The sequence below is a fragment of the Pipistrellus hanaki genome (assembly GCF_964339955.1).
Source record: "Pipistrellus hanaki genome assembly, chromosome: 6".
In the NCBI taxonomy this organism is placed as follows: Eukaryota; Metazoa; Chordata; class Mammalia; order Chiroptera; family Vespertilionidae; genus Pipistrellus; species Pipistrellus hanaki.
In genome coordinates this window covers 41,840,071-41,854,375 of record NC_140508.1, presented here as the reverse complement: position 1 = coordinate 41,854,375, position 14,305 = coordinate 41,840,071, and the positions used below count along the sequence as shown (strand labels likewise).

Below are 14,305 nucleotides of genomic sequence, written 5' to 3'. Positions count from 1 at the left end.
TATTGCAGTATCCTGTTCCCTCTTCACTACTGTAGGTTTATAGATTTTTTTTTTTTTTTGGGGGGGGGAGGGGGCATAACCATTTAGCCCTAAGTCTCTATACCATTTTAAAAAACTCCTTTCAGGTATAAGAGAAGGGACAACGTACCACCCAGAGATCCTTGCACTGCTTAGATGAATATTCATTCGGTTGCCCACCTGGGGAAAGGAAGCACGTGCTTTCACAAAGCCATGGGCCTTTCTGAAGGTGTACAGATCTGAAAGTGGATGGATTATCCAGAGGGTGGACTGTAGGGTCATCATGGACTTCACCCCAACTCAACGGGTGGACCATTAAGGCAATAAAAGCAATTCCACCTCCTCCTTCTCACCGGCTGGTTGAGAGATGAGCAGACCTAAGCCTCTGTGGGCCAAAGAGACACGAGATTTCCTCGATGATTGTGGGAATGAGATTTCCTGAATCTTAGGAGGAAGCCGCAGGAAGCCGTTGTCTTTCCTCCCAGGGAGAAAAAAAAGAACAGCTGTCACTGGCAGCACCCTCAGAACAGTAAGACCCCTGAAGAGGGCCAGGCTGTTGCTAGTAAAGAAAGAACTTGATGTCTTGATTACATCAGTGAGCTGGCACATGTCCTTATTGTCCAGGTGGGCACTTAAGAGACATGTCATAACTGAACAAAACAGATAAGGTTATAGTCTCCATGGCAACTATCAATGATCGACCACAATACATGGGCCACCATAATATACAAATTGATATTGGCCAATTCAAATGCAACAATTCTAAGATCCCATCACCTGTAAGCTGTAACTTTGGGGGGCTGGGGAAACTAGGGGAAAATGGTGTGAGTGTAAGGAACCCACCACCATATTAAACATACATATCAATTGCAAGGTGCATCCTTATTTCAGGCAGTAACAAGATCTCTAACACAAAAACCAAGAAAACAACAAGAGAAACAGGTCTGTGTTTGATCACAGGCCATAATTTTAAGCATACACACACAAATATTTCAGAACACTACTGAAGATTTAAATTACTTTTATGCAACTGTAGAGCAGAGAAGGATGAAAATATAAATATTAAGTGTCCATAGTGAAGAAAATGAAACATCTATTTTGCAAGCTGCAAGTGAAAAACAACTATTTACTTTAACAGCACTTTTTCTGAAAAATAGTCAATGCTTCACCTGTCCCTCCACTCCCCACCTTGACGGTGAGCTCCTAAAGGCAAGAGTAGCCATGCAACCACCTTGACATCCTTAGCCACAGAGCACAAAGCAGGCCCCTGAGAAACATGAGTTCAACTAAACAAACTCTATTAATATCTGTACTCAACAATTGCTCCAATTTTTACCCAAAGCTTGAAATATATGTAATTGGGAGGTTTCTTTCTACCTCACTTTAAAATTTTTATTTTAAGGGAGAGTGGGGAAGTTCATGGTAGAAATATAGAAAATGTAAGCAAAAAAGATAATAAAATTACTTGTAATCCCTTTACTCAAAGAAAACTACCATGAACATCCTGGGATATATTCCCAGTCATTTTAAACACTTTTAACCACCAAAAGATTCTACTGTTCTATAGAAACAGTGCACCCACTGTTTTGTAACCTACATTTCCCTCTGCATATTAGATTACTGACATCTCCATGTTATTAAATATTCTTCAGTATCTCCCCATCCAATCCACCAAACCCAGAGCTGCACAATACTCTTCACTACCTCACTTCCCCAAAGAGAGAAAGAAGTTCCTACCCCCAGCTTCAAGTGTTCTCTTACACTAATAGCAGTCCCTGAAAATTAAGACAGCTGTTCCAAAGGCAGGCAGCATGGCCCATACCAATTTCTCAATAATCAGCACACATATACTCAGAACTTAAAATCAACACACACAATTTAATTCCCTTTAGATACAACTTAATTCAAGTGCTACACACATTTATCCGATGATATTAACAAGCAGGGAGGAAATGTAGCCAGTTCAAAGTTCAAAAACCAACTTACTAATGGTTTTACGGTTGTGTCCAATTATCACTGACAGTACGTGAAGCACAAAAGGAATGGAAAAGGGTAAAGGGAAGCAAATTTATTCTGTTTTGCTTTTTCTATAAACCTTACACTTCTCCCCCTTTTCCAAAGATGAAGTTAGCCCTATGATGACACCCAAAGGTAAATCACTTATTAAAGGAGAGAAAATGAAGACTAGGGAAGGAAAGCATAAGTCACAGGGATGTAAAATACAGCAGAGGGAATAGTCAATAATACTGTACTATGTATGGGGCCAGGTGGGGGGATCACTAGATTTATGGGGGGATCACTCCATGAATTATTTAAATGTCTAACCACTATGCTGATCACCTGAAAGAAATAGAAAATGATACTGAATGTCAACTACAAATTAAACATATTGTACAGAAAAAGTTAAAAACAAAATAGTAGAAAAGCAAGCACAAGATTTTCAGCAGATTCCCATCTTTGGATTCTAAAGGTAGTTGAGAGATCAATAAGTATGGGGAACTTTTAATTTAGTGGATACACATACACACTTTTTTTCATTAATACTTAATACTCAGTGCTTACTAAATAATGTAATTCTCTAAATAGCTGAGGTTTGCTTCCATTTTCTGAAAAACCAGACTAAAGTGACTTCCAGCATAAAAACAAAACAAAACGTACAAGGTAAAGAAAAAACCACTCAACACAAACATCTTGAGTTAAACAGGAACAATAAGTAGAGTATCTTCACTTCCTACACTATCTAAGGCCTAAGGTTGTCTTCACTAGAGTCCTCATGTTGGTGATATCTAACACTGTTGCCAAAATGTACATAGAAAATTGTGCTAAAAGCAAGACCAGACTTGGAGGTACAATACAGACCCTTGTCTCTGCACCGATGTCCCCTCCTCATCTGGAGTTACCCAATCACACACAGAGGTAAACAGTGTACAGTCTCCACCTGATAGGCAGGTGATCCATCAAAACTTCACTTCAGCCTGGCCTACGTGGCTCAATGGCTGAGCATCAACCCATACACTAGGAGATCACCAGTTTGATTCCCAGTCAGGGCACATGCCTGGGTTTTGGGCTCAATTACCAATAGGGGATGTGCAGGGGGCAGCCAATTGATGTTGATGTTTAGCTCATCAATGATTCTATCTCTCTCGCCCTCTCCCTCCTTCTCTTTCTAAAATCAAGTTTTAAAAAATATATTTTAAAAGAAAAACTTCACTTCAGGTGCCTGGGAAGCCATGGGGATGGGATACCAACCTAACCGGCAATGGGTCAGTTCCTGGACTTGTTCATCTCCTTCATGGGACCACCATCCCTACAAGCCCTTCCAAGTCCCATCTTCACCGGTGGCTCTCACATCACAGCCACAGCATTTTACACTAAAAAAAGCAAAAAACAAAAAACAAAACAAAAAAACAACCTTCAGAACAGCTTTTTCTTGGTTATTAGGAGGCATAGAAAGAATACAAAAATCTCAGTGGACACTGGCCTGCCAAGGAGTCACCAAACACTGAGGTTGATGACAGCGAGGAAATTTGATACCCTCAGCATTAAACGTGCCAGCTCTGAATCAATGCAGGACTCTGCAGTCAGGGACAAAAAGTGGACTAAAGTATCAATTTAAGCTGGTTACCCCAGACACATTAATGTAATATGGCTTTTGCCACCGAAAGCATTACAGTAATAGTCAGCATTCAGGCCACTCGGGGGTCCAGAACAAAACATTACAACTATAAGGAGATCCTACGGATTCATGAAATAAGGTCACTATCTATCCCATGTCTCTCTGCCAGAACCTGAGCCAGGATCTGTCTAGCCTGCGGAATCAAGACTGTCTCCAGCAGTCAAATACCCAAGAGCAGTAATTATTACTTCCTTCTCAGAGTCGGTGGCAGTAATTATGGAACGGTGTGCACAGCAGAACTAGAATTATTTAGAAGTCCCTATACACCCAAGAAGAAAGGAATGAGAACCCCAAAGGACTTTGTGTGTTTGTATGGTGTGGGGGCTTTTTACCCCAAATCCAAATGCCTCTCCTTCTCCCAAATTTTAAGAAGCCCTTGGTAAGGGGAACCCTAAAAAACTTGGAAAACAGATGATTCCTGATATTACTCACCATGTGAAATATTACTTTAGGTGGTTTTATTGTATAAATGACTTTTTTTAATTTGTAGGAAAATAATTTCTAAATCCAGTTTCTTTATCCTCAACTCCATATTCCACCAGCAAGCAACTCCCAAGCCAACAGTAACATCATTAAACAGTAAACAGAAGAAACATTGCCACCTATAGTCAGAAAAGGAAATATTTGTTTATATGTGATCTGGAAGAGAAACAATATAAAAACAAAGTAAAATTTGGTCACACTTCTCACACCCTTCATTAATCCTACCACTCTAATACTTATCAACATAGTTAACTTGTATATTATCTTAATCCTCTTTAATCCTGGATTGTCAAGAGTTCAATGTGTAATTTGTTTTATTACCAATTAATAAATCCATAATACAAAAACACTTATTCGAAGACCTACCGCATCAAAAAACCCTTTAAAAACTCTTAAATTGGGATCTCTTTTTACTGTTGCTACTTATCTAAGACCCAAAATCCAAAGTCAGCAATAAAATCTGTTTAAACAGAACTTTGAACTCAAAATAAAAATTTTAATATGGTCTCAGTCTATCAAAGAGAAGTTAGTTTCTTCCACCAGTCATTTACTACCATGTTTTTATTATGTCATTTAAATACCTGAACATTACAAAAAGGTTATTAAATTAGCAATAAGCATCAAGTTTCTTCTCTCAGTGAATGCAAAAGGCAAGTTAGAGGGAACTCCAAAGTACTGCTGTGATGATGTCACATTTGAAAAGCATTTCTTCCTTGAGATTCTTCATATCTATGTGATTATATATCAAGCATATTGAGGCTCCCGGAATCCAGAAACCACTTTCTAAGAAGCTCCCTGGTGATGTGAGCACACCGACCAGCAGAGCTAAGTATGACTCAGGCACTTGGAACTGGAGTGGGCAAGTCTTGCCGTCCTCTAGAAAACTGCCTTCAGCATCCACCTTTAGATCCACAATGATATCTAAACTGGAATTTCTGAACGCAATCTTGCAACCACAACTGCAAGGATGGTGTGCAGGGTTTCTCATGTTATCTGTTGAAAACACACACACGGACCACCAGGCTCCCCATTTCTTCTCTGCTGTGCCCGACTAAGAGCATTGCCCTTATTCTAGCCATTTTCGCAGACAGCAAAGCTGCAATCTGACTAGCAGGTGGCTGAAAAGTGTTGACTGATTGGGGTATTGAAACTGAAGGCCCGGGGTTAGCCCACATTTCTAGTTAGAGTAATTCATGAATCCTGAAGCATCCTTGCTTCATGTTTTAACATCTCTGAAATAAAGATGCTTCAGAAAAGCAACAGTATACCACAGTTTGACAGCAAATTTTTTTTTTTCATAATGGTCCATAAGATAATGGTGCACTTTAAAATTGACAGCATTTTAAAGGAAATATGGTTATCTATGTCAACCGTCAACCTTAAATGTTTGTTAAAAAGCGTTTACAATAAGCACACGAGCAAAGAGGCCCCCAAGACAACAGGGAGCAGTGGACTCCGTGGCAACTACACAGCACGGCTGCCACATCTCACAGCCACAGTTCAGACCCACTGCTTGCTGCCAGGTGAGAACGAGGCTCCAGTGAAGTCAGATTTTTACCATTTTCCATGAAAATTCCCAAGCTTTAAAACACTATGGAGACCATACTAAACCGAGCTCCTGATTAAGTGTTTACAACCACTGACATTTATCTCTACCTTATGTTATCCTGGTTAATCTAGCCATGAAGACCTTTCAAGATACTTGGAAGAAAGGGAGCATGTTATAAACTAGGGCTGTGGACTCAACAGAACTAGGTTCAAATCCTGACACCATTCCTCATCCTATCCTATATAATAAAGATGTAATATACACAGAAACCGGTTTGGCTCAGTGGAAAGAGCGTCAACCTGCGGACTGAACAGTCCCAGGTTCGATTCCAGTCAAGGGCATGTATGTTGGTTGCGGGCTCATCCTCAGTGGGGGGTGTGCAGGAGGCAGCTTATCGGTGTTTCTCTCTCATCAATGTTTCTGGCTCTCTATCCCTCTTCCTTCCTCTCTGTAAAAAAACCAATAAAATGTATTTTTTTTTAAAAAGATGTAATATGCAAATGGTCCTCACGACCTACCCAGTCACAACCTACCAGATCACGGATTAGCAGGAGGGTGGGGCAGAGAGCTACAGGAGAGGGCAGGGCAGCAAACTATGAGGAGGGGCGGGGGAGGGGCGAGGGGAACTACAGGAGGGCCGGCAGCAGGAGGAGAGCTCTTGGAAGGCGTCAGGGTACTCCTGGCACACAGATTCATGCACTGGGCTACTAGTCTGTAAATAAGAGCACGCCTCACAGGGATCTTATGAAAATTAAATGAGGCAGCAAATGTATAAAGGCTTTAAGACAGTGCTGGTGTAGAGAAAGCATATGAAACATTAGCCCGCTATCCTTATATTTGTATAAAATGAGGAGGGAGACTGGCAAAGAACCATCCCAGGTCAGCCTGGCCTTCATTTCTATGCCATTTGCCTCATTCTAACCACCAAAAAACTTTCAAATGCCATATCTAATAAGAAAGCTGTCATTCAAACTTTCACTCCCTAGAAAAATCTTTTCAATAAAGGACACCTAAAATGTTGTAACAAAAGACTTCAGAAGATTAACAGTAACAGTCATGATTCAACTGTGCCAAAATGTGCTACAGACTGCCAAAAAAATAAATAAAAACAAAAATTCAAACAAAACACCACCAAGGAACCAAGCCAGATGCAGAAACTAGTCCAAACTTTTCTGGTTTCAACCCAAATCTGATCCTGGGCCCTGAATAAGAAGTATTGTTAATTTGCTAATCTCTCCAACACCAAAAATACTTCATCTGATGGCAATTTCAAATTTGGCTACCTAGAATAATTCGATTTAAGTCAGGGTGAATATGAACGCTACTTCACCAGAAGGACGTCAGGCAGAAAGGCACAGCAAAAAATAAACAGCTCTCACACAAGCAGAACCCACATTTAATCCCTTTCACTCTACCATCTGGGCAGACCTAGAAACAATGCCCTCTGTCTTGGCATCCCTTGTTTTCTGGGTTAATGCAACGCCTCACCAGCAGCAGCACTCAGAGCTAGTCTTCCTGAGACGGGATGGAACTAATTGCTCTCCACAAATACAACGCTTTTCATCAACTTCCAGTGAATATGTAAAATCTGTCAGTATGGATGCCTACTTTGGTAAGAGGTTTCAAGGTGGCTCTTTTCTGTAGCAATCAAAGTATCTCGGCGTGTGATGCTCTGCAGCACACCAAGTGTGTGAACCGAAGCGCATCCATATTTCACATGCCCTGGGAAACAAGCCTGCCATTGGTTACCTGGCATCCTACTTAAAGAGCCGGTTAAAATCTCCCACGTGTTTCCTTACATAGGTTAATTCCGGGAGGTGAAACAAGCTATGCAAATTCAACAATGTGTTGTGAACAGTCTCTGAAGGCATTCCCTGATTTACCAAGGGCAACCTGACAGCCTGACACCTCCCATAAAAAGCAAACACCACTGGGAGGAGGTAATGGAGGGATGAGGACACATTGTAATACCTTAATCAATAAAGAAAGAAAATTAATTTAAAAAGCAAATACTACAGAAATATGAAATCATCAAAACAGCCCTGCCTTATTTTTCACTGGTAGAAGCTGAAAAAGAAATACAGGTGTGACTTGTCTTTTGTAATGCAATGTGTGAGGAGCTAAACAGTACCAGCAACATGGCCATCACTCAATCAATAAAATGTCTTCATCACCCCGTACAGCCCAATACCCCTCCAGCAGCATACAGGAGTGAACCCAGTCATACACATTACACACACACACACACAGATCCTCTTTATATTCCATCCTTTACTCACATACTAGATGCCAGCTAAGATCTTCAGTCTTTATGAACTCATCCAGACAAGAGTGGCAAGATGCACTCTAGGGAGGTTCATTGTAAACAAAGGCCAAACAACAGTGACATGCATGTGATTCACTTAACCAATTGCATTTCCCAAAAACACTTGCACATTTTTTTTTCAGGGAGCTGTTAAAAATAATCATGTGATTTTTTGAAAGACCTATGAAGCAAGGCAGCTGTCTCCGTGGTCCACAATACCTCACGCTCTTTGTTTAGGAATGTCTGCGTCTCTGCACCTTTCGGGAAGCTCACTGCCTGCCCTCTGCTGCCCCTAATTAAATGGGGAAGTATAGAAGGAAAGAGAAAGCTATTCAAAGGGGAAAGAAGCCAGAGAGAGAAAAGCCCCTGAGCGAATGAAACAATATTACTTTTCACCCATCCCCAAGTACCTGCACACACACACACACACACACACACACACACACAACAGGGAAATGACTTTACACGAGCACAGCACAAAATAATCAAAATGTAAATCACACATTATTTGCATTGTGATCATTCTTTGATAAAATACCACCGCATGCTTTCCCTTGGACCGTTAAGGGAGGGGGGGAAAAGTCACACCCCAAACACCCTCCCCACCCTAAATTACCTAGTCCATTACACACATAGCGCGCGCACACACACACACACTCACACTCACACACACACACACACACACACCGTACCAGAGATTGGAAAGCTGGAGAGAAGCCATAACGTGGGTATGTGTCAGATAATACCCTTTTCGTTAACGCCGGCCCCCATTACGAGAGGAAGAGGGGACCTCAGCAAAGAAAGAAGGGAGGAGGAGAAGAGAAATCCTTGAATTTCCAGGCATCAACTTTTCATGAAATGCACCACCAGGATAGGAAATACCTCCCTGCTGAGTAATGCTTCACGGGTTGTACATTCACCTCTCGGAGGGGGCGCCAGACCTGAGCGCCTACCGGCCCAAAGGCAAACCCCTCCTACCTGCCTGCTCCATCCAGCCTGCCTGTCAAGCCGCGCCGGCCACGGGCCGCCCACCCCCCTTTTGGGCAGAGCAGCGCACCAATGAGAGCGGAGCGTGGCTGGGCCGGAGGGGGGTCAGCGGGGATTCGGTGGGATCCTTTCAAAAAGGGGAGTGGGAAAGCGCGAGAAGAGAGGGTGAAAAACAAAGCCCTTCCCAGTGAAACCGACAGCCTTAGGGGCGGGGCTTATTTCATTCGCTTTATTAATAAAAGAGATCGATGGAGCTTTCGATTTTCCACCAGTCCCGGAGGTGCCAGGCTTTGATCCTTGGGAGAGGTGGGGGGGGGGGGGGGGATGGCAGAGCTGCAAGCTTCCTCCAAGTTTCCAGGAGCACCTGCCACCATCCTAGACCTCCTCCCCCACCACCACCCCAAAGAGACCCCAAAACCCACACTCCGGGCTCTAGACCCTGCAAGACAGGGCAGACACAGCTCCGCGCGCACACGCAGCAGAACACTCGCGGACACAATGAAAGTTCCAGGGAGAGACGATCCAGGTTCCTCCGGGCCCGGGGTCCCCAGCCCTCTCCTCCCCCCAGACGTGACACACGTCACGGGCTCCCCGGCTGCGGCGGAGAGAGGTGGAAAGTTGCCCAACAGCCCGGGGGGCCGCGGCCGGGAGAGAGGGGGCACCGCGCGGGCAGAGGCGCACGAGCCTCCTCCTCCCTGAACGCCGGACCGACCGCGGCCGGTGAACCGGCTCCGAGGGCGCCGCGCCGCTTTATTTACAAACAATGAGCCTGGCGGGGGGAGGGGGCGCCGGGCGGAAGGGCTGAGCCCAGCCCCCCGGGACCCCACTCCGGGGCGCTCGCGTGTTCGGGGCAAGCCCTGCAGCCGCGGGCCACGCGCACCCCGGGGGTCCCCATCCGCTGCCGGCGCGGGGCAGGAATTCCCCGGGGAGTCCCGGCAGGGAAGGAAGAGAAAGCCGCTCACCTCGTCTTCTGAAAGTCCGTACACCGGCTCCCCGAGCCCGGTCGCCATGGAGCCGGCGCCCCGCACGGGTCGGGGGCTCTCCCGGGCGGGCGGCTGGGCTGCGGCGCGGGCGGCCGAGGGTGCCCTCCTCTTCCCTCCGGAGCTCGCCGGCCCCGCACACCCGGCCCTGCACGCGCCCCCGCCGCAGGTGAGGAAGCCCGAGCGGGACCGGGGCTGGGCCGGCGCCGCTTCCTCCCGGAAGGCTGCGGTGCAGCGGGCGGTCCCGGAGCGCGGAGCAGCGGCCGGCGGCCCCGGCGCCTCTCCCTGCGCGCGGCGGCGGCGGCGGCGGCGGCGGCGGCGGCGCGGAGCCCGCCGGGCTTTCCTTCCCCGCGGCCCGCGCCTCCTTCTCTCCCTCCCTCCTCCTGGCTCGCCCGCCCCCTCGCCCGCTCGCTCGCTCTCTCCCGGCCCCCGCTCTTTCCGCCCCCTCCTCCGCCTCCTCCCACCCGACGCCCGGCGGGGACCCCCCTCCTCGCCGGGGCGGGCACACTCGCCCCCAAGCCAATCACAGGCCTGCTGGGCGGCGGGCCGCGGGCGGCGGGGGCGGTGAGTTCGGCCCCCACGCTCCTCGCACCCGGCCCGCCGGCCTCCCGGGGCGCTCCCGGGGCGCTCCTCCGGAGCCTCCCCCCGCGCTCTGCTTTGGGGAGGGGGCGGGCTGGGCATGTGGGGGCGCTGGAGGCAGAGCTACAAGAAACACGCAACACTCAGTCCATTCATCTTCCCGTGGCCTTTTAATCAGGAGCCTTGAGCTTGCGGTAATGGTTCAGGGGGGGACAGATGGGTGTTTGTAGACCCCTTTTAAAGGACGGGCAGCCCCAGCAGGCTGGACTCCGCTGCATTGTCAGCTCCTGGGAGCCAGTCCGCCCGGCCCCCCGGCCGCCAGCCAGGGAAAGGCTGCCCCGGTGTGGCCGCGAGTCGCCACTGCCTGTGTCAGCCTCACCGGGAACAAAACCAGCACAGCACCCATTCGGAGTGCACACCCACCCCCTGGAAAACAGCAAACAGCGTAGTTCTTTGAATCAAAGGCAGCTTACCTGTGAGCCGCACGTGAAATAGCAAACTCAAGTTTTTAGATGATTTTCAGCCTATGCAAACCATTATTAAGATGTCTTATTAATTAGTAAGATTCTCTCCACAGCCCAGCTACTGTTTCTCTAGCCAGCATTTCATTTAGTCCTTCAGATTGATGGGAATGCCAGCGACAGCTTTAAGTAAGTGAAAGAAATTCATCACTCGACTTTTTTTCAGGAAGAACTTTGTTAAATTTAGATGTGAAATGCAGTTTTGAGTACAAGAAGTAAATAAGCCAAATGTGCTATTTGACTTTGAAAATAGAACATCCAAGTGTCTCCTTGGATATTAACTGAGTACGTTTAGGATTTTCACGCAGGTAAGTTTCTGGAGAACACACATGGGATCCAAAGAATCCTCTGGGCCAATCCCACCAAGTTTACACGGTGTCTTCTGGATGACCCTCCTAGATTGTTTGCAAGAGAATTTAAGCTCTCCTTGGCTTCCCAAGGACATTACTGCGGTTTAAAACATGTGCCATATAATGGGTTTCTTTTGGACACTCAGCCCCATGCAGTCAACACCCTTCTCAGAAACCTTCTATAAATCGTGAGCCATTAAATAAAGAGTACTTAAATAAAGAAGCCCAACTGTGAAGAAAAAAAAATCCTCTTTATCAGGATGCACTTAAAAAGACTGGTCTCTGTTCATTTTTCCTGGCCAAATGGAAATCTCTGCTTCTGTACCCTCCCTAGCCAGGCCTTTGTCAAGCTTTGTACAGTTTATATGATGCTGGGGGAGCAATAGATACTTAGGTTTTTCTAAAGAAAATTACAGTTTCTAATTACACAGGACACCACTCCTATACTTGGAAGTACAGTTCCAGGCTTTCCCCTTGGGTGAGGCCAGATGTGACCCGGGAACTAAAGAGGGTGGGTCATGCTTCCTCTCTCCCTCCTCTCTGCATCCTTACTGCTCCCCTCCTCTGGTTCCCACCCCAACAGTCTGCGTCTGCCTGCACTCCAGGGGCATGTCCATGGCTCTCCCTGAGGAATGATTATGAGGAACTACAATACGTAACTTGCCATCTGTCTTTGTAAACGTTGGTTTATAAACTTTGTGATCCATAATATCATTCAAAAGCCCCTATAAGAAGAGTCAAGACATATTTCAGGCCTGTGAGAAAAAGCTTTCTTCCAAGGAACAGATAAGGTTTAGCATTATGGATGACAAGAATTATTCAACTGATTGTGTTTTGCTAGTTACTTTGGCCACCAGGAAACTTGGGACCAATTTTATGGCCTGAAGTTATAAAAAGAACCCATAAAAAAAAAAAAAATCAACCCCCTGTGTAATTATGTGCCAGCTTTCTCCCAGTACAATGTTCTCTGTCCTGGTTGCACATTGTCATCATCTGGGGAGCTTTAAAATGACCACGGGTCTGGCTGCCAGCAGGAGAGACTATGATCTCATTGGTTCAGGCTAGGGACACGAGCATCCGTAATTTCGGGATCTTCCCAGGAAGTGCTAACATGCACACAAGGCTGAGATTGGCAGCTTTGGCCCGTGGTTACCAAAATTTGCTTCATGTAGGAACACCGGGGGATCTTTGAAACTACTTCTCTCTGCCTCCCACACTCAGATTTAATTGGTGCGAGGTTGCCACAGGGGCATCAGTTTTCCATGCTCACCAGCAAAATTGAGGGATCTCTGACCTACACTTCTGTTCCTATTCTTTACCTAGTTTCCAGGATCCTGATTTTTTTTTAATGCTTTTTAATTTAGAGGAAATTGCATATTACAACCATATTCGAATCCTTTGTGAAATAAGGTAGAATGCTAACAAATATATTTAATATGTCTAGCATCATGGATCAGTTTTACCCACCCCCCTATCACTCTGAAGTCTCAGGTTAGGAATGTAGTTTATTGGGGGAGGGCAGTGAGGACAACCCTTAAGAGAAACTACTCAGCAGTCTTATCCAAAGCATAACTGTTGTTCCATCCTCCAATCAGTTTAGAGTACTCTCCCCAGCAATTACATAGAGCCTAACATGTAGATTGTTCTGTAGAATGTGTTCTGTTTGTCCCCTCGGGAGGCTGCCTTCAACATCTTATAAGGATTTGATACCGTGGGTGTTTGGTAAATGTTCTTCACTTGAGTCGTCAGAACTAAAAAGCTAGCAAGAACAATTTTAAAGTACAAAGGTAATCACACACGGGGAACATTGCAGTGCTAAGCCTCTTTGCAAATCCTTGAGTTGGGCTGGCAAAGTATATCTGAATCAAGTCTGAGAAGTACCCAAGGCTGAATAATACATAGTGTCACATATTTGCCTGTGTCATATAAATGACACTAGATTTTTCTCTTCCATTTTTGGTGATTTTCCTTTAGAAAGAAATCATGAAGCAGGCATTATGAAGATGGCCATGCACCTGTAAAAACTGGTGTCATCCTGTTACTTAGCAGCATTCACTGATGCATAAAGAGATCTCACAAGTTTAAGGTGTTTAGGATTACATAAGGAAATAAGCCCAGGCTTCAGACGTTCGACAAGAATAGAGGTGGGTAGCAAAGAATGACTTGTAAATAGCTAATCTTTTTTCTATTTAAATAGCTGAGCTTTTAAAGAAACACACTTGGAACACCTATGTGCTATTCATTCTAGCACTCAAAAAAAGAATATTGTCTGAGATACAGATGGATGATTCTTATTTTAACCAATCTGACAAAAATACCTGCCTTTTAACTGGCTTCACTGGCTATTTCCTTTTTCTTTTTTTCTTTTTTAATTCATTAATATTTCTGAAATACCTGAATTTGCTTCCACATTTTTACTGTATGCTTTTTTTCTTCTTACATTTCAATGTGTCTTTTTATTGAGTTGTACTATTGTTAGTCTTTGTTTTCTTATTACTTTGTACGTTCCCCTCTCCTGGTTAATCACTGCATTTCTATTCTTTTACTGTTTACTTTTCATATTTTACATGCATGCCTAACTTAACAGATCAAGAGTTAATATCTTAATCCCCCATCTGATCAGTACAAGTTTAAAACTCTGTTTTGATCAACTCTTGCCATGGTATTACTTCTATGGTATTCTAGTTTCATTCTGTCCTTTTTTAAACCAACAAATTAGATATTCTTTTTATATTATACAATTTTTTTTTTTTTTTAGCTTTACTAATATGTTTTGTGGTTAAGGAGTTCTTTTTGCTTCTTAGGCATTCCTTTGGAATCACTTCCCTTTTTCTTGAAGGACGTCCTCTTTAATTCC

At 45.0% G+C, this 14,305-nt stretch overlaps 1 protein-coding gene across 4 annotated transcripts in view; it reads right to left on the bottom strand.

Annotated features, from left to right (window-relative positions):
* The window catches only part of NEDD4L (NEDD4 like E3 ubiquitin protein ligase), a 285,795-nt gene extending 275,421 nt beyond the window's left edge, over positions 1-10,374 (bottom strand). For 3 of the 4 annotated variants that reach the window (XM_084888492.1, XM_084888493.1, XM_084888494.1), the window contains exon 1: positions 9,981-10,161. In XM_084888492.1, coding sequence (XP_084744618.1) covers positions 9,981-10,028 — 48 coding nt within the window. In that variant the 5' untranslated portion in view covers positions 10,029-10,161. Of the gene's footprint in view, positions 1-9,980 lie in introns of all 4 variants that reach the window. The other variant, XM_084888495.1, reaches the window with a different exon arrangement.
* Positions 10,375-14,305: the final 3,931 nt, after the last annotated feature.